The sequence below is a fragment of the Protopterus annectens genome, chromosome 7.part0, assembly GCF_019279795.1.
Source record: "Protopterus annectens isolate FY-2018-M chromosome 7.part0, PAN1.0, whole genome shotgun sequence".
In the NCBI taxonomy this organism is placed as follows: domain Eukaryota; kingdom Metazoa; phylum Chordata; order Ceratodontiformes; family Protopteridae; genus Protopterus; species Protopterus annectens.
This window is the reverse complement of record NC_056739.1, coordinates 1,341,079,183-1,341,104,724: the sequence shown is the minus strand read 5'-3', so window position 1 is coordinate 1,341,104,724 and position 25,542 is coordinate 1,341,079,183. Positions and strand designations below refer to the sequence as shown.

The window sequence follows — 25,542 nt, the reverse complement described above, 5'->3', positions numbered from 1 at the left end:
AAAGCTGATCCCACGTCTTGGGGAGGAATTTGTCTGGTGGGCCCAGGAATGCTCCCTCAGTCTGGGTCTCCTTTTCAGGTTTATCCCCAAGGAGCAAACCCTGACAATGGATGGATCAGAAGTAGCCTGGGGAGCCCACTTCAGCAGCCTCCAGACTTGAGGAAAATGGGACTCCCAAGTTCAGATACGAACAGATAAATCTAAAATAACTTATGGCAGTCCAAAAAGGCCTGATAGCCTTCCAAAGCAAACAGAAGCCAGGAGTACTAGTAGTGAAGACAGAGACAGTACCATGGTTATGTGGTGGATAAAGAAACGGGGGAGGGGGGAAGGCCCAAATCTATCTGCTTTGACGTCTAGCAGTGGATGTTAGGGAAACCGCTCACTCCCTAGGGTTGCACTTCATGGCCTGTTACTTGCTGGGGTATATACAACCAGCTAACAGATCACCTCAACAGAAGCCTATCAGATCCCCATGAGTGGCAACTGAAAAATGAGGTGTGCCAGTGATGGACCTTTTTGCCACCAAAAAAATGCTCACCTGAAAAAGTTTTGCTCCAGAGACAAAATAGCCTGGAGGACAGATGGTTTCCTTTTCACTTGGGCAGGTCTTTTCTTCTATGCTTTCCCTCCAGTGCCACTGCTTCTTAGGGTATTGCTAAAGATAAGAGAAGAGAGGTCAAGGGTAATACTGATAAACCCAGACTGGCCCAGGCAGCACTAGTACCCTGTGCTAATCAGTCTAACCTGCATGGAACCATGACAACTGCCACAGAGAATGGACCTGTTGGCTCAGGACAGGGGCAAGATTGTACATCCCAGTCTGCGGACATTCAAATTGTCAGCATGTATGATATCTTAATTTCATGGAAGTAATCTCTCCTTGGCAAGCAGTTCTTGGATATTCTAAAACAGGCCAGACCACCTAGCACAAGGAAATATTACTCCACCAAATGGAAAAGATTCACCCTTTGGTGCAGGCAAAAAGCATAAAACCCTCCTGTTAGCCAAGATTCTTTTCATCCTGTCTTATTTGACCAGCTTTTTGACAAAGGACTCTTATTCCTCCATTAAAATTCATGCTTGAGCTATTTCAGCCTACCTGCCTTCTCAGCCTCCTCTCTTTTCACACCCCATCATGAAACAGTTTCTAAGAGAGGTTGTTCACATTGGACCTCCCAGAAAAATTCCAGTTCCACCCTGGAACCTCAGATGTTCATCGTGTAACACTGCTGCAGTCATTACACTTGGGTTATCCTGCTGTCAGACGGTTCCCCAGTCGGCCTGAGTACCAAAGTCTTGGTCTGGCATCGGTTGCTGTCGCCTCCTCCCTGACGTCAGTACGACAGGGGTATATAAGATGCAGCCGACACCATTTTCTTCAGTCTTTCTTGCCGCGCGGTGCCCAAAGCAAAAGCAGTTTGCAAATGCCGGTCGGCCTACTCCTGAGATTTTCATTCCGAATCCAGAACCGAAGTCTTCTACAAAGCTAAGTACCCCGTTGGAGAAACTTTTTCTTGCCTCAGACTGATGTCAGTAAAAGTTAATAACTGTATTTCTTTTGGGAAGCAAATACCTCATAAGGATTTCCATTCTTATTGTATCCCATGCCTAGGCCCAGACCACAATGTTACTGGTTGTCGGTTTTGTGCTAGGTTTAATAAGCACACTATTAAATGTCTGTTTGATTTTGCCCGACATTACTTTGGCAGAAAATTTAATTATACCATGCCATCGGAACTTCCGACGACCGGTATTCATAAAAAGCGCAAAGACAAGGACAGGCATCCGAGGCCCAAAACTGACGACGAAGCCTCTTCTAGGCCAGTCACCGGTTCTCCGGTTTTCAGTGAGGCGCCTTCGCAGCCCCTGACTACCGCTTCTGCAGAACCACAGGCTGCCCCCAACCCCCACATGGAGACGGCTGGGCCTTCGGACGCACTAGCTTTTCAGCAGACCGAAACCGATCCTGCAGAGGGATCCGGAGTACCTGAGCTTCCCGCAGCTTCAGAGGGTGTCTTCAGACCTACTCGGCTAAGCATTAAACCCTCTTCTAAGTCAAAGCCTCCTTTAAAAACTAAGAAACAAGTACAGCATTCTCCAGGACAGGCCTCCATGCCTAAGAAACAAATGCTCAAAATGGCTGAAGACCTAATCACTCTGATCAGGTGTTCCCACCCCCCACCTGATAAAAGGCCTAGACAGGATGCAGATTATGATTCATCCGACCAGGGGTCCATTTCCTCAGATTCATCCTCAGACCTGGGATATTCTTTACCCCCTTATGAGGATTCTGATGCTGAGGAATCTATTCCATCAGCCTGTCTGCCTGAGGACTACTCCTTTGGGGAAACCTTACATACCATGAGGGAGCATTTCCATTGGGAAGCCCAGGATTATTCAGAATCCAAGAAAAGGCTCAGAGACTTCCTATTATTACCTCAAAACAGACCCCTGGCTATTCCGCCAGTGCTAGATGTTGTGGATGATGTGTACACTGAATCCAGCTTAAATCCTGATTCCTTACCTCCAGCTCCACTTAAACCGGACAGATATTACAGAGTCCCTAACTCACACAAATTTCTGTATAAAAGCCCTGTTGCTGATCCTGAAACTATTTCTCAGGGACCCAAAGGGGTTAAGGCCTCATCAGCAAAGAACCCAGTTCCCTCTGACAGAGATTCCAGAGCACTAGACAGATGGGGAAAGAAAGTATATATGTCTGCAACTTTAGCAATGAGAGCCTTAAATTGCCAGTTTCACATGCTAAAATATCAGCAATTTTTGATGTTTCAGTTGAAACAAAAAATGCTTCCAGATACAGATCCTCCTAATTTTAAAGAAATGCAGGATTTATTGCATGCCGCTGAACAAGTGGGAAAGCATACTTTGCAATGTGGTTTTGATTCTGCAGAGCAGCAGTTACAGGCTCTGTCATTAGAAGACATGCATGGTTAAAAGAACATATGTTACCAGATCATGTTAAAGCTAAATTGCTGGGTGCACCTTTACAGCAGGATGTTTTATTTGGAGTTAAGGCAGAAGAGGTATTAAAGAAAATGGAGGATAAGGCAAAATCTATGCAAACAGTGAAGGATTTCTTACAGGTTCAGCCTCCTCGATTTAGTAGAAACTGGCCAACAAAGAATTGGTCCTTTACAGTTAATAACAGACCTCAAAGGGGCAGATACAGACAGCCAAGAGGTAGAGGTCAACCACAAGGTCCTTACAGGCCTTGACAATAGGGTGCATCAGGCCAGAAAGAAGGGGAAGACAGGCACCAACCATATAAAAAATAGCCCCAATGACTTCCCACTCCAGCTGCCAAACAACTCACTCTTGGCAGCCCCTTTGGGAGGAAAACTGGCACTTTTTTATCACAATTGGCATATGATCACCCAAGACAAATGGGTTCTCAATATTATTTCAAAAGGTTACAGGTTCCACTTTAACACTCTGCCAAGATTAAAAGGAATGCCACATCTGCTGCTAAATCAATGGGCAGAGCCCCAAAACCAAATTATGGCACTCATGAACATGGGAGCTATTCAAAAGGTACCACCACAGGAACAAGGGCAAGGATTTTACTCGAGACTCTTTCTGGTTCCCAGAAAAGACAAAGCCTGGAGGCCCATTCTGGATCTTTCTTCACTAAACACTTACCTGGATGTTCCAAAATTCATAATGTTGACATTACAGCAGCTTCTTACCATGCTGGGCAAGCAAGCTTGGCTTGTGACTTTGAACCTCAAGGAGGCATACCTGCATGTCCCTATCAGACAAAACTGCAGAAGATACCTCAGGTTCTTAGCTGGTCCAATGCACTACCAATTCTCTGCGCTGCCCTTTGGATTATCTACTGCACCCAGGGTCTTCACAAAGTGCCTGGCACCAGTAATTGCATTTTGCAGACAGAAAGGAATTCAGATTTACCCATACCTGGACGACTGCCTTATTCAAGCAGAGAGCAAGGACATTCTTCTACAGCATCTGGCGTTTGTAAAAAAGTTATTAAGTTGCCTGGGGTACACAGTAAACGAAAAGAAATCAAAACTAGTACCCTCACAAGAGAGAATATTCCTGGGTGCCAGCTTGAACACAACGGCCCAGATGGCTTTTCTCACGCCAGACAAGCAAGGACAACTGACACAATACTTTCAATTGATGGCAACAAAGACCCAACTCCCTGCAAGAAAAATTCTGCAGGCCTTGGGCTTCATGGCATCTTGCATACTACTAATTCCATATGCCAGACTGCATATGAGGAAGCTGCAATGGTACCTAAAGAATGTATGGTCTCAACACTGTCAAAGTTTGGAAACATTTATACCACTAATACCTTGCCTTCAACAGGAGTTTCGATGGTGGGCTCAAGCTTGTCACCTCAACAAGGGACAGCCTTTCACTCAATCGACAGCCAGGCAAACACTGACAACAGATGCATCGGATTACACCTGAGGAGCACACATGGCAGGGAAATGTATTCAGGGCAAGTGGCCCGCAGAACAAAGGCATCTTCACATCAATCAAAAAAGAGATGCTAGCTGTACAAAATGCCCTTATAGCTTTCAAGGACCTGTTGCATCCAGGACAACTACTACTAAAGACAGACAACACCACAGTTATGTGGTACATAAACAAGCAAGGGGGCACTCACTCCTACCCCCTCTGCAGACAAACCATAACCTTGTGGAACACAGCTATAAACTATCAAGTTCATCTACAAGCACAATTCCTGCCAGGAGAGAAAAACACACTGGCAGACGACTTAAGCAGAAATATCATGGATCCCCACGAATGGGAATTGAATCCTCAAATATTCAGCATAACAAAGAAATGGTGGAGCCAGGACATAGATCTGTTTGCCTCCCCAATGAATTGCCAGCTAAAGAAATTCTGCACAAGGAGTTACCATCCACAAGCATGGAAAGTGGATGCCCTCTCATTCAGCTGGATAAACCTACAAGTATATGCTTTTCCACCACTGCCTCTTCTCCCACAGGTACTCATAAAAGCCAGGCAAGAAGAGCCAAAAATGATCCTGATTGCACCAGACTGGCCATGCCAGCACTGGTACCCAATCTTAAAAAACTTAGCACAAGGACCACCCTGGATTTTGCCTCAAATACCACATCTGCTGTCTCAGCACAACAATCAGTTACTCCACATCCAGCTAAAGACACTAAACCTAGCTGCATGGAAGATTCCCTAGTCATGCAAGCAATGCCTCTCTCCAAAGCAGTTATGGATGTCATTCTGGAGGCCAGAAGGCCTAGTACCAGGAAAGCCTACTCTGATAAATGGAAGAGATTCTGTGCCTGGAATCAGGCTCACAGCCTTGATCCTCTTGTGCCAAAAATTCCTCAGATACTACAATATTTGACTGAGATGCTGGACCAAGGCCTCTCCTTTTCATCCATCAAGATCCATGCCTCTGCCATCTCTGCACATTACAACACGGATCCACCAATTTTCTCTAATCCTTTGCTAAAACAGTACCTCAGAGGGGCTAAAAACATAAGACCGCCCCAACTTGGGACCTCAACTTTGTTTTGGAAAAATTAACTTTACCTCCTTTTGAACCAGTTAGCACGGCAGAATTAAAATACATTTCTTGGAAAACTGCTCTGCTCCTGGTGATAACTTCTGCAAGAAGAGTTTCAGAATTACAGGCACTAATGGCAATGGAACCTTTCCTCATTTTCCACCAGGACAGGGTGTCCTTAAGAACTAACCCTACATTTATGCCTAAGGTTTTTTCAAGTGTGTCTCTAAACCAAACCATTCACTTGCCTACTTTTTATCCAAAACCACAGAATAAAGGGGAAAGACTACTGCATTCATTGGACATTCACAGGCAGTTACGCTTCTACTTGGACAAAACCAAAGCTTTCAGAAATTCTGAGCAGTTATTGGTAGCATATGCTGCAGTAGCACAGGGAAAAGCTATTTCAAAACAGAGGGACATTGCATACGTTTCTGCTATACGCACCATGGAAAACTTGTGCCTAACAGCATTAGATCTCACTCCACCAGGGCAACAGCCACTTCAACTGCCTACCTCAGATGAGTACCTACCAAGGATATTTTGGAAGCAGCAACGTGGAGTTCTGTGCATACCTTCACCAAGCATTACCATCTGCCTCTATACTCTAAATCCAGAGCTGGCTTCGCCTCTGCAGTGCTGCAGGGCCTTATAGCCACCCCTAATGCCTTATAGAACCAACCACCCTACCTCAGCTTTGGGATTTCTACCCAAGTGTAATGACTGCAGCAGTGTCACACGATGAACATAGTACAGTTTTGTACCTACCATAAATGTAGATGTTCGAGTGTAGACACTGCTGCAGTCCAGGTTACCCTCCCTCGTTCCCCTCTTACTGGCTGGTACATACCTAGTTCCTCTACCTTTTACTACCTATGGGGAGTATTTGCTGGTAGCTGAAAGTATGTTGTTTGCATTTCTTATGTATGTTTTATTAGCAATTTGAATTGCCTACCTATTTGGGGGCACCTGACATCTGGGGCAAGAAAAACTGAAGAAAATGGTGTCGGCTGCATCTTGTATACCCCTGTCGCACTGACATCAGGGAGGAGGCGACAGCAACCGACGCCGGACCAAGACTTTGGAACTCAGGCTGGCTGGGGAACCGCCTGACGGCAGGATAACCCAAGTGTAATGACTGCAGCAGTGTCTACACTCGAACATCTACATTTATGGTAGGTACAAAACTGTACTTTTTTAGGATTGAAAAAACTGACCCTTCAACCCTTCTAGCCAGCTACTTCTACTGAGTTAAAAGTTTTAATCTGGAAGACTGCTCTCTTACTAGCTATCACCTCGGCCAGAAGAGTTTCTGAGCTTTTAGGCTCTAATGTGTGTGGAACCCTTCATCATCTTCTACCCAGACAAAGTCTCACTCAGGACTAACCCTTCCTTTATGCCCAAGGTGGTAACAGAGACTTTGTTAAATCAATCAATACATTTGCCTACCTTCTTCCCCTACTCCCAGAAGAAAGGGGAAAGGATCCTTCATTCTTTGGATGTACATAGGCAACTGCGTTACTGCTTAGACAGAAGTAATTTAAGAAGGTGGTCTGTCTACTGTACACTTAAGACTTGACAGTGATGTTCTTTACACAGGGCAAGAATTATGAACAAACATATTTTGTTATAACTTATCTGAAGGAAAAACTGCTTTTTTTCTGTAATACTGCTGCAGAAAAGAGGAGGCTGTACTTGCATTGTGCAAGTAGTACCATTTTTTTTAAACTGCTACTCTACCTATTGGGGTTAAGAAGTAATACCTTTTCCAGGCACGGAACAATAATTTGTTTATGTTCATTGTGTTTCACTGCTGCAGTCATTACACTTGGGTTATCCTGCCGTCAGGCGGTCCCTCAGTTGGCCAGAGTTCCAAAGTCTTGGTCCGGTGCCAGTTGCTGTCGCTTCTTCCCTGATGTCAGTGCGCCAGGGGTATATAAGATGCAGTTGATGCCATTTTCTTCAGTCTTTCTTGCCACGCGGTGCCCGAAGCAAAAACAGTTTGCAGGTGCCAGTCGGCCGACTCCTGAGATTTTCAAATTCGAATTTCAGAACCAAAGTCTTCAGTAAAGCTAAGTACCCCATTGGGGAAACTTTTTCTTGCCTCAGACCGATGTCAGTAAAAGTTAATAATTGTATTTCTTGTGGGAAGCAAATACCTCATAAGGATTTTCATTCTTACTGTATTCCATGCCTAGGCCCTGACCACGATGTCACTAGTTGTTGGTTTTGTGCTAGATTTAACAAACACACTATTAAATGTCTGTTTGATTTTGCTTTGCATTATTTTGGCCAAAGGTTCAATTATACAATGCCGTCGGAACAACCGACAACTGGAATTCACAAAAAATGCAAAGACAAGGATAAGGACAGGCATCCGAGGTCCAAAACCGATGACGAGGCCTCTTCTAGGCCAGTTGCCAGTTCTCATTGAGGCGCTTTCACAGCCCCTGATACCCGCTACCTCAGAGCCACAGGCCGCCTCAGACTCCCACATGGAGACTACTAGGCCTCTGGAAACTCAAGGTATTGGGCCTATGGAAACTAATCCCTCCGATGGGTCCAGAGCCGCTGAGCAGGCACCGGCTTCTGAGGGTGTTTTCAGACCTTCACAGCTTACCTTCAAAACAACAACCAAGTCTAAAACACCATTAAAGACAAAGAAACAAGTACAGCGTTCTCCTGGACAGGCCTCCATGCCTAAGAAACAGATGCTCAAAATGGCCGAAGACCTAATCACTCTGATCAGGGGTTCCCATCCCCCTCCTAATAAAAGGCCTAGGCAGGATACAGACTATGACTCTTCTGATCAGGTTTCCATTTCCTCTGACTCCTCTTCAGACCAGGGATACTCTATACCCCCCTGTGAGGACTCTGATGCTGAAGAATCCATTCCTTTAGCCTCTCCTCCTGAGGATTACTCTTTTGGGGAAACTTTACATACCATGAGGGAGCATTTCCATTGGGAGAGCCAGGATTACTCAGAATCCAAGAAAAGGCTCAGAAATTTTCTTTTATTGCCTCAGCACAGGCCCCTTGCCATTCTGCCTGTGTTGGATATTGTGGATGATGTGTTCTCCGAATCTAGTTTAACCCCTGATTCTTTGCACCCATCTCCAGTCAAGCCAGACAGGTAGGTACTACAGAGTCCCTGACTCTCACAAATTTCTCTATAAAAACCCTGCTGCTGACCTAGAAACTATTTCCCAGGGTCCCAAAGGGGTAAAGGCTTCCACTGCTAAAAATCCAGTCCCCTGTGACAGGGATTCTAGAGCATTGGATAGATGAGGGAAGAAAGTTTACACTTCTGCAACTTTAGCAGTAAGGGCTTTAAATTGCCAGTTCCACATGCTTAAATACAAACAATATTTAATGTCTCTGTTAAAACAGAGAATGCTTACATGCTTAGAAGGTCCTGATTATAAGGAAATGCAGGATTTATTGCATGCAGCTGAACAAGTGGGAAAACATACTCTGCAATGTGGTTTTGATTTCATTAGAGGCGTCTTGTAGAGCCGCAGTTACAGGATCTGTGATTGGAAGGCATGCTTGGTTAAAAGAACAAAGTTTACCTGACCATGTTAAGGCAAAATTATTGGATGTTCCTTTACAGCATGATATCTTGTTTGGTATTAAGGCAGACGAGGTGTTAAAGAAAATGGAGGATAAAGCAAATTTATGCAAACAGTGAAGGATTTCTTACAGGTACAGCCACCTAGATTTAGCAGAAATTGGCCTTCAAAAAATGGTCCTTTCCAGTGTCAGACAGACCAGACCACAGAGAGGCAGATACAGACGCCCAAGAGGCAGATCTCAGCCCCAAGGCTCTTACAGACCACGACAGTGGGGTGCTTCAACCCCAAAAGGAGGAGAAGACAAGTCACAACCTTATAGGAAACAGTTCCAGTGACGTCCCCTTCCAAATGCCAAGCACTTACCTTTTGGAAGCTCCCTTAGGGGGAAAACTAGCACTTTTTTCTCAAAATTGGCATATAATCACCCAAGACAAATGGGTACTGAATATTGTGTCTCAAGGTTACAGGTTCCACTTTCACACTCTACCAAGGCCAAAAGGAATGCCAGACCTGTCACAAAATCAATGGGCAGAGGCACAAAAACAAATTACAGCCCTCATGGACATGAGAGCTATTCAAAAAGTGCCACAACAGGAAGAAGGACAAGGATTTTACTCAAGAGTTTTCTTGGTCCCCAGAAAGGACAAAGCCTGGAGACCCATACTGGACCTATCTATTCTAAATACTTACCTGGATATTCCGAAATTCAAAATGTTGACTCTACAGCAACTTCTTCCCATGCTGGGCAAGAAGGCTTGGCTTGTTACTTTGGACCTCAGAGGCATACCTGCATGTCCCAATCAGACAAAATTGCAGAAGATACCTCAGATTCATAGCTGGCACAATGCATTACTAATTCTCTGCACTGCCCTTTGGCTTATCTACTGCGCCCAGGGTCTTCACAAAATGCCTGGCACCAGTAATTGCATTTTGCAGACAAAAAGGAATTCAAAGATATCCCTACTTGGACGACTGCCTTATTCAAGCAGAGAGCAAGGACATTCTACTAACTCATCTGGCCTTTGTAAAAAGATTACTAATGGGCCTAGGATACACTATAAACGAAAAGAAGTCAAAACTAGTGCCCTCACAAGAGATAATATTCCTGGGTGCAAGCTTAAATACAACTGCCCAGATGGCTTATCTCACGCCAGACGAGCAAAGACAACTGACTCAGTACTTTCAATTGATGGCAACAAAAACCCAACTCCCTGCAAGAAAAATTCTGCAGGCCTTTGGGTTCATGGCATTCTGCATACTACTAATACCATATGCCAGACTGCATATGAAGAAGTTACAATGGTATCTAAAAAGTGTTTGGACTCAACACTGTCACAGTTTGGAAGCAATAATAACACTTATTCCCTGCCTACAACAGGAGTTTCGATGGTGGGCACAGGCATGTCACCACAAGGGACAGCCTTTCACTATACCCACAGCCAGGCAGACACTAACAACAGATGCATCGGATTACGCCTGGGGAGCACATATGGAAGGAAAATGTATTCGGGGCAAGTAGGCCGCAGACCAAATGCATCTTCACATCAATCAAAAAGAGATGCTAGCTGTACAAAATGCCCTGACAGCTTTTAAGGACCTTCTGCTTCCAGGATAACTTTTACTAAAGACGGACAATGTACCACAGTTATGTGATACATAAACAAGCAAGGGGGCACACACTCCTACCCCCTCTGCAGACAAGCCATGAATGTGGAATACAGCACTGACTTATCAAGTTCATCTGCAAGCACAATTCCTGCCAGGAAAGAAAAATACTCTGGCAGACAACTTAAGCAGAAACAACATGGATCCTCACAAGTGGAAATTAAACCCACAAGTATTCAGCATGATAACTCAGAAATGGGGGTGCCCAGACATAGATCTCTTTGCCTCCCCTCTGAACTGCCAACTGCAGAAATTCTGCACAAGGACTTACCACACACAAGCATGGAAAGTGGACACTCTTTCATTCAGCTGGAAAACACTAAAAGTTTATGCCTTCCCACCACTTCCTCTCCTTTCAAAGGTACTCCTAAAAGCCAGACTAGAGAGGCCAAAAATGATCCTGATTGCCCCGGACTGGCCACGCCAGCACTGGTCCCCAACCTTAAAGAACTTGGCTCAAGGCTCAGCATGAATTTTACCTCAAATTCCTCTTCTGACTCAGCAAAACAATCAGATCCTGCACAGCCAGCTCTAAACCTTAAATCTGGCTGCATGGCAGATTACTTAGCTAAGCAGTCAACACCTCTCTCTAAAGCTGTTATGGATGTCATTTTGGAGGCCAGGAGGCCCAGCACCAGGAAATCTTACTCAAAAAAATGGAAGAGATTCTGCGCCTGGAACCAGGCTCAAGGCCTTGACCCTCTTGTTCCAAATATTCCTCAGATATTACAATACTTAACTGAGATGCTGGACAAAGGCCTATCCTTTTCATCTATTAAGATCCACGCCTCTGCCATTTCAGCTCATTACAACACGGATCCAACTATTTACTCTCATCCATCACTAAGACGATACCTCAGAGGGGCTAAAAACATAAGAAAGCCCCAGAGAGCACCAACACCAACTTGGGACCTTAACTTTGTCTTGGCAAAACTTACCTTACCACCGTTTGAGCCAGCCAATTCAGCAGAATTAAAATTTTTGTCATGGAAAACTACTCTGCATCTGGCAATAACTTCAGCACGAAGAGTCTGAGTTACAGGCACTAATGGCAGTGGAACCTTTCATCATTTTTCATCAAGACAGGGTTTCTTTAAGAACAAACCCTACATTTATGCCAAAGGTGGTATCCAGTGTGGCTCTTAACCAAACTATTCACTTGCCAACATTTTATCCAAATCCCCAGAATAAAGGGGAGAGACTTCTGCACTCATTGGACATACACAGGCAGTTATGCTTCTACTTGGACAAAACAAAAGCTTTCAGGAAAATTGAGCAACTGTTTGTAGCATATGCTGCAGGATCACAGGGAAAGGCTATTTCAAAGCAGACCATTTCACAGTGGATAGGACACTGTATCCGTTTCTGCTACACACAGCATGGAAAAACTGTACCTAACAACATTAGGCCACATTCTACCAGGGCAACAGCCATTTCAGCAGCCTACCTTAGAGGAGTACCTACCAAGGATATTTTGGAAGCTGCAACTTGGAGTTTCAGTGCACACCTTTACCAAGCATTACCACTTGCCTCTTTACTCTAAATCCAGAGATGGCTTTGCCACTGCAGTGCTGCAGGGCCTCATAGCCACCCCAAATCCTTTATAGACCCAGCCACCCAACCTCAGCTTTGGGATTCAACCCAAGTGTAATGACTGCAGCAGTGAAACACGATGAACATAGTACAGTTTTGTACCTACCATAAATGTAGATGTTCGAGTGTATTCACTGCTGCAGTCCAGGTTACCCTCCCTCCATCCCCACTTTCTTAGCTGGGACTTTATCTATACCTTTCTAACCTATACAATCTATGTGGTGTATTTGCTTGTAACTGAAGGTATTGTTTTTATTTTTTATGCATATTTTATTAGCAATATGTATAGCCTACCTATTTGGGGGCACCTGATATCTGGGGCAAGAAAAACTGAAGAAAATGGCGTCGGCTGCATCTTATATACCCCTGGCGCACTGACGTCAGGGAAGAAGCGACAGCAACTGATGCCGGACCAAGACTTTGGAACTCTGGCCGACTGCTGGACCGCCTGACGGCAGGATAACCCAAGTGTAATGACTGCAGCAGTGAATACACTCGAACATCTACATTTATGGTAGGTACAAAACTGTACTGTCTTTGTTTTTGTCATTCCTGCGTAATGTTGAAAATGTAATATTTGGTCCAACCATATTCCTAAATTTTTGAATGTGTTGTCTGAATATAATTGTTTTTGATTTGTTTATTTTTAGGAGTACATACTGGCTTTTTTGTGGGAGAGGGGGTGTCCTGAGTAACACTGTTTGTTTATTTTTGTATTTAAAAATAAGATGACTTAAGATACAACCAGGTGTTCAGATGAGGAAGATTCTAGTATACTGTTTTTTTTTTTTGTTTGTTTGTTTTTTATTGCTCCAGGATGAGATCTGATCTATAATTGTCTTTACATTTATGATTATTACAACAATGGGAAGGTTAATGGGAATTCTATTAATGAATGCATTAAAAGCTAGTGGAGAGAGGATTGATGTTTAGGGAACCCTTTAATTGTAGAGGGATTAGTCTGAGAGAGAAGGTCCTGTCTGTACATGGAAGTTTACATCTAAAGGGAAGTTTGTAAGCTGGCCTGCTGCCTCGTCGCTCATGCCTTTGGCAGCGAAAAAAAATGAAGCATAGGTTGCATAGACTTTGAATGGGGTTCTTGTTGAAGCATGAGGACCACAGTCACAGGACTTGGAAATGTAAGACTAACTGCAAAAAAAAAAATCCCTTCTTCCTCTGAAAACTGTATGTACATGTATGTAATAGTATATAAACATTCTTTGTATCCATCCATAACCCCTCTTTCCCATTTTTGTACATGGGGTTAGGGTGTCACTTCAACACTGACAGTCTAGAGCCAAGGTTTACACTGCTGGGTGACTAGCCCTGCCGCGGTAGTTCTTCTGCACTATACACCTGCAGGCACACTAATACCTATGGCTATAGAGTATCCAGTCCACCTACTACATATCTTTGGAATGTGAGGAAACCCACACAAACACAGGGGTGACATGCAGATTCCACATAGAAAACACCCCAGCCAAGAATCAAACCAGGGAACCTTTTGCTGTGAGGCCACAACACTAACTGCTGTGCCGCCCTTGTTCTTTGTAGCTGAGTATGTAATATGTAAATTACCATTCTTTGCTTCTGACGTCTTTGTATATTTGTTTATTCATCCTGGGTTGCAGTTGAAAAAGGTCATTTTATATATCTGATTAACAAATGTAAATAAATAAGTAAAATGTTACTGCTGGATGCCTCAGTGATATGCTCAGGAACAGCTCCTCAGTGTCTGGTGTGATCTGCACCAGGGTCACTGCTACAGAAGCACAATGTTTTCTGCTACATGTGAGGATACGTACCAGAAGATGGTACTGGGTACTGTTACTCCAACTGTGCATGCATACTTTGACAACCTGTAACTGTTGCTGAGACTTCATGCACTATGTGGAAGTTGTTTGGATGTAGGATGTCTTGTACTCTGCCACCCAATGGATATCATTGTTTCAGGGACTCATTTTGGCTAAATATCTACATTTTTAAGTCAGATTTATAGAAACCCACCATCAGCAAAAATCACAAAAATACAGGCAGTTTGTATTGGTATGCTCACTAGTGGGTGATGTTCTGCAGTGAGAGTATGCAATGACATTTCAAAGTATGCACATTCATTCCTTGGTGTAAACTTGTCCATCTAAGCCAACACAATTTTGTTTTCAAGTCTTTGTTGAGCTGTTTAGAAACTGCTGATTGTAAATACTAGTTATGACTTGACCATCATTTAGAATGCTGTGCCAACGACACCTGTTTCCTGGGATGCTTTGTTACTGTGTGTGTGTGTGTGTGTGTGTTCGTGTGTGTTCGTGTGTGTTCTGATTCACTGGTTCATAACACAGATGTAGTGTGTGCCAAATGGACTGCATGCATTTTGGTCTGGGAATTTCAGTCTTAACAGAATATCATTCAAAGGCAAAAATGTATGTTGCAAAGTCTTGTTAGAAAAAGGAAAATAAATTTAAAATCTTCATCTCCATTAAAGATACAGTCTTCAGTAATAAATGTTTAATTGTCATTGTTGGAAGAGATTATCAAAGTTTGCCCTTGTAGTAAAAACAGATAGCTTGGCATTTTGTTTTAGATGTGTAGCCCAGTCACCACAGATGCTAATATGCTGACATCCATTGAATACATTTTTATTGTACTTTATTTTTTTAACTCTTTTTTTTATAAGTAAAATTCAACAGAGCAGGAAAGGTGAACAAAAAGCTTAGTGGATGGAGAAAAATGTTCCTTCCTGAAGTGGGGAAAAAGGTCTTTTGTTTCTCTGTATTTAAGATTCACACAAGAATGGTGTAAAACCTGGGATTTGTTTGGCCTTTCCCAGGGGTTAACAATAGAAAGCCTACTGAACTGGAATTTCTCACAAGCAGTGTATAGTTCCATACCGCACAAGTTTCCAAAGAAAAAAAGAATCTTGCAGTTTGCATTTTAGCTATCCATTTATGGCTATTGGAGTTTGTTCTAAGGTCTTTTGTGGTCTTTGTTGAGGAAAGGGAGAGAAAAGAGGGTATTCTAATCTAATAAAGAGGGAATCCCATAGAGTTCTGCACCTGGTGAAAGCAACCCTTGCTTCCTTTAATTATTGGCTGTTAGTGCAAGCCCTGTGGTGTGTGTGAAGTTGCTGAAATGAAGTGCAGAGTTGTTCAAATGGAGGTCAGGGCCAGGAAGAACCTTAGAGTACTATGATTAACAAGGACACATACATTGAGGCTCAGCCAGCCAGAAAAAATAAGAAACTTGTCAGCAGCTTTTCTAAGAGAAGAGAACAGAGTACTAAAGGGGAGGGAGGCTCCAGCACTGTAGTTTTGCAAATATGTTTAAGTCTTCAGTGTAGTTATTCTTCAGAGAGTAAACACTACTACTTATTGTTTTAAACATTTTAATGCATTATAAACACTTTTAACAAGAAATTTGCATAAATTCCAAATATTTGCTGTACAATGAGAAACAAGTGGGATTGGCACCCTTACTTAGGGTTTATTTCAAGGCATTGCCAGAGTAAAAGTGAATTATATCATTCTACGCACTAGAAAATATATGTAGTTGTAGGAAAGCTCTTCATTATAATGTAACATTGCATTGTACTGTCAGATGAAGTAAGTAAAAAGTAACTGCAATCTAGTCTGTGAGGTTAAGAAAATAATTGAGCAAACTAGTGAGCAGAGTTAAAACATTCAAGTGTAACCAGCTGCCATGTTAGGTATTTATAATAACTAATTATTAAAATATAGTCTCATACATTAATTATATGTTTGCAAAGCAATAGTCTGTTTTTGTACTACAGAAATTGTTCAGGGCATAGTAAGAACATTAAATGAAAATTTTGTTTTATAACTTTGTTATATAATAAAATGTAGTTTTAGGATGGTTTTCATTATCAAGGGAGAGTTCATTGACACCCCCAGAAATGGTGCAGTCCCACTTGAGGTTTATATTAATCGGTGAGGTGGGAAGGCAGGCCCCCATGTATTGCTAGGTTGTGGGTCAGTGATGTGTAATCCTCTAGGAAGAACTATTTCCTATGAAAGCTGCAGGGGGCTAACTCTTAAATTAAAGGGGATCTTGACAAGTTTGCATTTTGGACAAAATCCAAGTTTTTATTAATTTATATAATGTTTTAGTTTGATAGGTGCATATCACCAGTTTATAAAATGCTAGCGAAATCAATATCACAATGTATTTCAGAGCATGTATTGTGTAAAGCACACTGTCATGTAATATACAGCACGTGCAGAAAATGAGATTCATGTATACTAGTGTCATGGCAGCCAATGCTGAAGTGAATGTCTAAAGTGGCTATGTGACATTCGTACTGCTTGGTAAACACTCTAGCATTTTACTGAATTTGTAAAACAGACTGCTTGCTGGTTGTATTTCTCATATGTACATACATACATACAAGTGATCGCAAAAACTGTTTGATAGTAAAAAAAAAAAAGTGTTCCAGAAAGATGGTTTGTTTCTTTTACAAAGAAATTTGAATGAGTTCTCGGCTCCTTTTTCATTCTTAAAGGAAATGGTGATTAGGGTTTTCTTTTTTCCACTTTGCCTAGCGAACTGGACCATAATGAGATCTCTGGTGCAATAGAAGATACCAGTGGAGCCTTTGCTGGCCTGGACAATCTGAATAAGCTGTGAGTATCCTGAATTTTGAAGCCTCTTTGAATGCTTACACAGAGAAAGCTGTTCTTGTTGCACGCTTTTGTTCTTGTTCTGTGAGGAAGAGGAGTGGTGGGGCCTTTTGATATCCATGGGAAGCCAGTTTGAAAGAATGCACACAGTACATTTGAAAGTTTTAGCACTGTTACTCATCTCAGCAGTCTTTTAAGTTCCTGAAGCTAGTGTAGCTGAAAGTAGTAACTACTGTGACATACTGCTGAGCTTTGATGGGCATTGCAAGTCAGAGGCTGCTGCTTTTGTTTTTCTTTTTCTTTTTAAATTATCATATTGTAGAATTCTTTACCTATAATGTAAAACTTTATATCACAATCACTCAGACAAAGCTTGAGATTTTCTTCCCATTTGTTTTCCTACGACAGTACCTAAAACAGATAGGTAGTGCATATTTTTCAGCACTTTGAAGGTACAGTGCTCTTCTGGGACTAGGCATGCTAATAATGAGAGAGGTGTTACTTAGAACACATTTGTTGCTGCTTTGGTGCCGACACACACTTCAGCAGTCTGCTAAGGGCATTCATTATGTCTGTGCTCACTATAACTTTCATGTGTGATATCCATTTTGCTCCTAGTTACTGCTTTCCTGATTTAGTGTTTTGACAGCAAGTTCATTTTTTTACAAAAGGAAACCTGTTTGAAACAATGCAGTATATTTTTGCCGACCTCTTTGAATGAGAGAGAAACTCTTTATTTATTTTTTATTGATCAGACCACTGTATAACACTGATAAATCAGTACTTTTTGTCCCACTGTGTTTTGCTTTTTTTTTTTTTTTTTTTTTACTGATAAAGCCCAACTTAGACACAAGTGCCTCTTTTCAGGCTTGACTCAGAGCTTTGTCTTGGTAAATGACTCGCAAATAGATTCACAGGTAGTAACTAGGCTTGCGGTCCAAGAGACTTTTAAGGAGCCTAGCCCAAATTACCAGTTGGCCCCAACACTGGCTGATTAAGTGACTTGCTCTTGGTAATGCACTAGGCAAATCCGGGCTGACTGAGTCAAACCATGTCCCACGGGTACTACAGGTCATAGCCGTAACCCTATGTGCCAACTGCCAAACTTCTGCACTTTGGAAGTGGAAATTGATTATAAGACTTAACATGATTAAGTTTGTTAACATAGAGCTTGTAACTCTGGCAGTATAAAAGGGCATTTTTTTAAAATGTTGGATGTGGGGAGGTAACTGCATTCGTCAGTCTTGTGATAATGATGAGAAGAGGAGTACCATGGTGTCTGTCATGCTGATTTGTGCAGACCAGTGTGCAGTTGATGAGTCTTTGCTGTCTCTGGGGTACCAGATATGTCCATTTTACTTGCTTATACTTGACTGTTTCTTACATTGGTTGTGTCTGAGTTAAGCAGTCATTACTTAAGAGCATGTACTAGGTAGAAGTATGCTGTTCATTTTAAACATGAAGAGAGAGGGCAAATTAAAACTGAATGATATTTTACATATTGCTGTTTTATGTGCTGTATGTGACACACACACCTTGTTGTTCTACACTATGTTTTATTAATGGATAAAGAAGTTGTTCCAGCAGAATATAACATTCGTCTTACTGATGAGAGTTCACAGAGGGGCAGGAAGTGCAACTGCTATCTATGCAAATGCCATAAACCGCATTAGGAATTCACTGTTACCCGAGATGTGGGTGTTTTACTTGTTAGAGTTATGATTAAATGTTCAGATCTTTCATTTCAATTCTCTCATCTTAGGCTGCATTGTAACCCCCCCCCCCAAATGCACTCAGAAATACAGATGAGAGTAACTTTGTGAGACTGGGTTAGTAATATAAAAGTGGAATTATAATATGAAATTTCAGTATTGACTGGCCATTTGCAACTGATATAAAACTACATGGCCTAGCACATCTCCTCACTGTTACCACTCAGCCTAACAAAATAAGCAGGAGAAAACATATACTCTAATGGATACTTTCCTCTAACTCTGTTAACATAACTTGAAGCAGGTATTATGCTATATACTGTCTAAGGGATCGGTATCCAATTATTTTTCCATATGGACCCATTAAGGAGGTAAAGAAACCATTACTGAGACCAAGGGCACAAAAATCTGTCTTTCAACTTTTGTACGTTTGCTTGTCCCTGCCTCTTATTTACCTCCGTGTGGATGAGGAAATCTTAGTCCAGTCCCCCACCTTAATAGATATTTACAGCTTGATATCTTTGATGCTTAAAAAAAGCCCCAAACTATTTAAAAATAGCCCCAAATTATACCTTGGATGAGACTCAAAAATGTATTTTGTCTTAAGCAATATCAGGTTTGGAAACAGTTACAAGAGCATAAAAAGCATGAAATAAAAAGAAATGTACTTTCTTAACCAACAGACCAAGTACAAAAATAACTCTACTTTGATCACTATCTGAAGGGTTGCACAATACACCTACCCCAATAGTGCTTCTATGCATTATTTTCCTTCTGTTTCTCTCGAGTTCCAGCCACTGCAGTGTGAAAGCTTTTGTCTAAACTTAAGTCAGTCTGGTGGACCCCAGCCATAAGCAAACTATACAATAAAAGGAGGAGACTTGTACAAAAAAAAGGCCAAATCTCAAGTAGAAAAATCTTCCCTGATCAGCTTTAGTAAGAAATTGAGGGCCCTCATCAAGTCAACTAAAGCCAATTTCGAAAAGAAAGTTGCCAAGGATAACCATAAGGCATTCTATGGTTACGTCAAAAACCTAAATGGCAACGCTCAGGTCTGTTCTGAGCTAGTACAAAATGGAACAAAATACACTGACCCCACTGACATTGCCAACATCTTGGTTGACAGGTTCAGTACAAATTTCTCCCCCCCTCACCTCCTACAGGACCTATTACTATTCCAGGGGATTGTGTAACTCCAATTATTACTGATACATTGGTTAATAAGGCTCTATCTAAAGCTAAAAACACTGCCTCCATGGGACCAGATGGTGTCCCAGGCTGTGTCATACGCAAGCTCCAAAATGAATTAACCCCGCATCTGAATACCCTGTTCAGTCTCAGCCTCTCGACAGGATATGTGCCCATAGAATGGCGCACAGCAACGGTGGTTCCGCTGCACAAGGGTGGGCCCACAATCGACCCTGGGAACTACCGACCAATAAGCCTGACCAGTCTGATCTGTAAGGCAGTGGAGCGAATCATTATGGAACTCATAAATGGAGAGATTGGGAACCTCCAAACACTTGACCCCACACAGTTCGGCTTCGTCAAGGGCAGATCATGCCTCCTGAACCTGGTGGACTTCTTTGAGACAGTTACTCAGGCTACAGATAAGGGAAAGGAGGTACACACGGCTTATCTTGACCTTGCTAAAGCATTTGACACCATTCAGGTATTATTGATAAATTCACCAACCTGGGCATAAACCCTTATGTCACAAGATGGGATCGCAAGCTGGCTCTCAGACAGGTCCCACAAAGTTAGAGTAGCGGGGTCTATGTCCGAATCCAGACCGGTAACGAGCGGTGTGCCTCAGGGCTCTGTTCTGGGGCCCCTCCTGTTTGGCATGTACTTCTCAGAAGTACAGGCAAGCACTGAAGGGCTGTGGCTGACCAAGTTTGCGGACGACTGCAAACTGGGTGCTATAATAGAGTCTCCGGCCGACATGGACATCCTCCAGAAGGGCCTTAATGAGACTGATGCATGGTGTCAAAGCCATGGTCTCAAGCTAAATGCTAAAAAATGTGTAGTAATCCCCTTTGGAAAACAGAGTACCCTTGAACTACCACATAGGAGGGTAACCCCCTGAAATCTGAAGAAATAATAAGGGATCTAGGGACCCAAGTAGATAGTCAGCTTTCCTTTGATAACTATGTTGCCAAGGTGGTTAGAAAATCCTTCTGGGGCCAGAAAGTTACAGCGCATCTCAACACCCTTATCGCCCATTGTGAACTCGCCCATGAGGCTGATATCCTATGCAGCGAAGGATCGAGTAGGGCAGCGGCTTCAGCAATTGCTCTTCGTAGGCAATCCTGGATGCGCTTATGCTTATGGAAGCCTTCAAGTCTTCCTTTACTAACGCCCCATTTGACGGAGCCACACTTTTGGCCCTAAAGTAAAGGAGACCCTTACCCGTGTGAACAGGAGGGAAAGACTCTGTCTGCTGTCGGAGTCCGCTTTTCCACCCTTCCAGACCGCACTCCAAAGGGCAACATGGTGGGAAATGTGGTTTCAAAACCCCAAGGATCTTTCCCAAACACACAGGGTGATGCCTCTAGAGGCAGAGGGGGCAGAGGTGGAAGACGCCGCCTGGCGGCAGAGGGGTCCGCAAAACCAAGGTGACAGGGATAACCTCCCTGGCAAACCTTTTCAGCACTCCTGAGAGGAGGCCCCACTGTCCTGCTCTGGAGGCAGTCGGGGTCGCTTAGCTTTATACCCTCAGGCCTGGCAAAACCTCTCCTCAGACAATTGGGTAAAAGCGTTGTTACCAGAGGTTACAAAATCCCATTTCTATCCACCCCATTCCAAAAGAAAACTCCCAGATGTACCACCCCATTCAAGTAGAGCCAGCAGCTACAGAAATTTCAAAGCTGCTAGAAAAAGAGTCATCCAACCAGTCCCAGCGGACCAAATAGGATTCGAACTTACTCAAGGTTCTTTTTAGTTCCAAAGAAAACAGGGGACTGGAGGCCGATTCTGGACCTAAGCCATCTCAACACCTTTGTCAAGAAGGAAAAGTTCAATGGTCACGCTCAATCGATCCTTCCATTCTTACAGAAGGATCGACTGGATGTGCTCATTAGATCTGAAGGACGATACTACCACATCAAAATGGCCAGGGCGCCCAGGGATCATTTGCGCCCGGCTGGGAGCCAGTCACTATCAGTTTCGAGCCCTGCCCTTTGGTCTGACCACAGCCCCAGGGTCTTCACCAAATGCATGGCAGTGGTAGCGTCTCATCTGAGGCGCCTAGGATTCCAAGTGTTTCCGTGATCTGGACGACTGGCTCCTGTCTGCCACCACCAGGCCAACTGATACAAGCCAGGGATTACACCTACAACTTTGTACACACCTTGGCATTTCAGTAAATTTCAAAAATCGTTACAGCCATCACAGCATATCTTATTCATAGGAGCGAATTAGATACGTCAGTTAGTTCTAAAACTTCCTACAGAAAGAATAGTAGCACTTCAATTCAACATTTCCTTCTGCTGTCGGCCAGAAAATCTCCGCAAAAATTGTTCTGAAAGTTTTGGGTCTCATGGCAGCTTCTCTCATTGCGATACCATTGGGAAGACTGCACATGAGAGTGCTACAATGGCTTCTGTTTGCACAATGGTCATTCCAACAACTTCCACTGACACACGAAATATTGATAACGAGAACATGCAAATCACACCTAATGTGGTGGTTACAGACTTGCAACCTATCCAGCGGATCTACCATTTGTGCTACCCGCACCTTCTGCGACGATAACCACGGACGCTTCCCTGATAGGGTGGGGGGGCATCTTTCAGGGACAGACAGTCCAAGGCGAATGGACCAATCTGGAGTACAATCTGCACATCAATGTTCTGGAGTTGAGGGCAGTGTTTTTGGCGTTGCAACACTTTGCTCCCCTTCTTCCTCCAGGGACCATTGCAGTTCAGACAGACAACATGTCCGTAGTCTGGTACATAAACAAGCAAGGGGAACCAGGTCTTACCAATTATGCAGAGAGGCCATGAGAATTTGGCAATGGGCAGAGTCCACGGTCGCTTGATCGCAACGCACATCCCGGGTCATCCAACGTCATAGCCAACAGGCTGAGCAGGGCAATACTATTGCCTCACGAGTGGTCCTCAAACAGTCAGTTGCGAAGGATTTTTCGCAATGGGGCCAGCCTTCCCTCACGATCTGTTTGCGCTCCAATGAACGCCAAATGCAGGAGCTACTTTGCCCTATTACCCTCCAGGGGAAGTCCCCAGGGACGCTGGTACACGATTGGCCCCGGTCTCCTATATGCTTTTCCACCATTTCCCTGATTGCAAAGTTTCTACAGAAAGCCAACAACCTTCAGAGGACGATTATTCTCATTGCCCCGCTCTGGCCTCGTCAAATTTGGTTCCTTTTCTATTGCATCACCGCATTCGGGACCTTGGATGCTGGACCCAGAGCCAGATCTACTGACTCATTCGTCAGGAGTTCCTCACCCTTCTAGAATCTCTCCACCTAGCAGCTTGGCTGCTCCGCTTCCTTTTAGCCAGGTCAGTTCCCTTACATCAGCAGTTCAAAATATTTTAGTAGCTTCTCATAAAGCTTCCACTACAAAGACTTATACTAGTAAGTGGAAACGTTTTGTCTTTTGGGCGGAATCACATCATTTGGACCCTGTTACAGCTCCATTAAATAAGGTTTTAGAGTTCTTGACTGAATTATTTCATGAAGGAGCTTCCCTGCTACTTTAAGAGTGCAGTTAGCTGTCGCTTCTAACTTTCATGTAGAAGAATGTGGTGCACCTATTATGGCCCACAGACTTTGTAAAGCCTTTTTAAAAGGTTCTTTTCATATCAGACCACCAGTCAGAAGTCCGACATCACCGTGGAATTTAAACTTGTTGCTCTCTAAATTGATGTTGCCACCTTTTGAACCAGCTTCAAGTTGCACATTGAAATTTTTGTCATGGAAAACTTTATTTCTAGTGGCCATTACATCTGCTAGACGAGTGTCTGAACTTCAGGCCCTTTCGATCAAACATCCTTATTTAATATTTCATTCTGACAGAGTATCCCTACGCACTAATCCATCCTTTCTACCCAAAGTTTGTTCTTCTAGTAATCTTAATCAATCCATTGAATTACCCACCTTCTTTAAAAACCACTCTAATAGATTGGAATATATGTTGCACAAGCTGGACGTCCATAGACAGCTCAGATTCTATTTGGATAGGACAAAAGATCACAGGAAATCTGATCAACTATTTGTGGCTTTTGCTGACAGCAGAAAGGGTCTTGCAGTTACAAAACGAACTCTTTCTAAATGGCTAACTGACTGTATCACATATGTTTATGAAGCTTCTGACCAAACATTATCAGCAAAACCCAGAGGACATTCTACCAGATCAGTGTCTACATCCTGGCTCACGCAGCTCGCCACCTTTAGACACTATTTCAGCGGCTGCTACTTGGGCTAAACCACATACATTTATCTCTCATTACAAAGTGGACAGGGTTTCTAGGGATAGGCAACCTTTAGTTCCACTGTGCTCAAGAACGCTCTCCCTTGAGTTCCTCAGGATCATGGAGCTAGGGACGCCACCCATGTGTAAGAACAAAGGCTAGATTGAACACTCTCACATAAAGAAGTTATGTCCTACCATAACGCTCCATGTGGAGTGTTCATCTCGCCTTATTACACTCCCACCCTTAGGAAGAACGCTCGATTTGGTGCCTGGTCTGAGTATTCTCCTTCTGCTGTTGCAGTATTACTGTTACTATCATACTCTGGGTATGTTTTGTATATATGTACTTTTATGTATATAGTTGGCATGTGTGCGTGCTGTATGTCTGGTTTGCTTGCAAACTAGATCTGAGGTAAAGGCAGAGGGGGATTGTGGGTATTAGATGTCCTCGAGCTTCTTCTCGATGCAGAGCTTGCAGTCGGCCGGCACGGAGCCGAGGATCGGCTCCGAACCCATGTGTAATAACCAAGGCGAGATGAACACTCCACATGGAACGTTATGTTAAGGACATAACTTCTTTTTTTTGTCCCACTGTGTTTTGCTTTTTTTTTTTTTTTTTTTTTACTGATAAAGCCCAACTTAGACACAAGTGCCTCTTTTCAGGCTTGACTCAGAGCTTTGTCTTGGTAAATGACTCGCAAATAGATTCACAGGTAGTAACTAGGCTTGTGGTCCAAGAGACTTTTAAGGAGCCTAGCCCAAATTACCAGTTGGCCCCAACACTGGCTGATTAAGTGACTTGCTCTTGGTAATGCACTAGGCAAATCCGGGCTGACTGAGTCAAACCATGTCCCACGGGTACTACAGGTCATAGCCGTAACCCTATGTGCCAACTGCCAAACTTCTGCACTTTGGAAGTGGAAATTGATTGTAAGACTTAACATGATTAAGTTTGTTAACATAGAGCTTGTAACTCTGGCAGTATAAAAGGGCATTTTTTTAAAATGTTGGATGTGGGGAGGTAACTGCATTTGTCAGTCTTGTGATAATGATGAGAAGAGGAGTACCATGGTGTCTGTCATGCTGATTTGTGCAGACCAGTGTGCAGTTGATGAGTCTTTGCTGTCTCTGGGGTACCAGATATGTCCATTTTACTTGCTTATACTTGACTGTTTCTTACATTGGTTGTGTCTGAGTTAAGCAGTCATTACTTAAGAGCATGTACTAGGTAGAAGTATGCTGTTCATTTTAAACATGAAGAGAGAGGGCAAATTAAAACTGAATGATATTTTACATATTGCTGTTTTATGTGCTGTATGTGACACACACACCTTGTTGTTCTACACTATGTTTTATTAATGGATAAAGAAGTTGTTCC

At 43.1% G+C, this 25,542-nt stretch overlaps 1 protein-coding gene across 1 annotated transcript in view; it reads left to right on the top strand.

The window, feature by feature from the left end:
* Positions 1-25,542, top strand: part of LRIG1 (leucine rich repeats and immunoglobulin like domains 1) — a gene marked incomplete in the record, with an annotated part of 404,144 nt that overhangs the window by 247,366 nt on the left and 131,236 nt on the right. Inside the window, 1 exon segment of the mRNA XM_044077960.1 lies at positions 16,935-17,015. Within this exon segment, the coding sequence (XP_043933895.1) occupies positions 16,935-17,015 (81 nt within the window).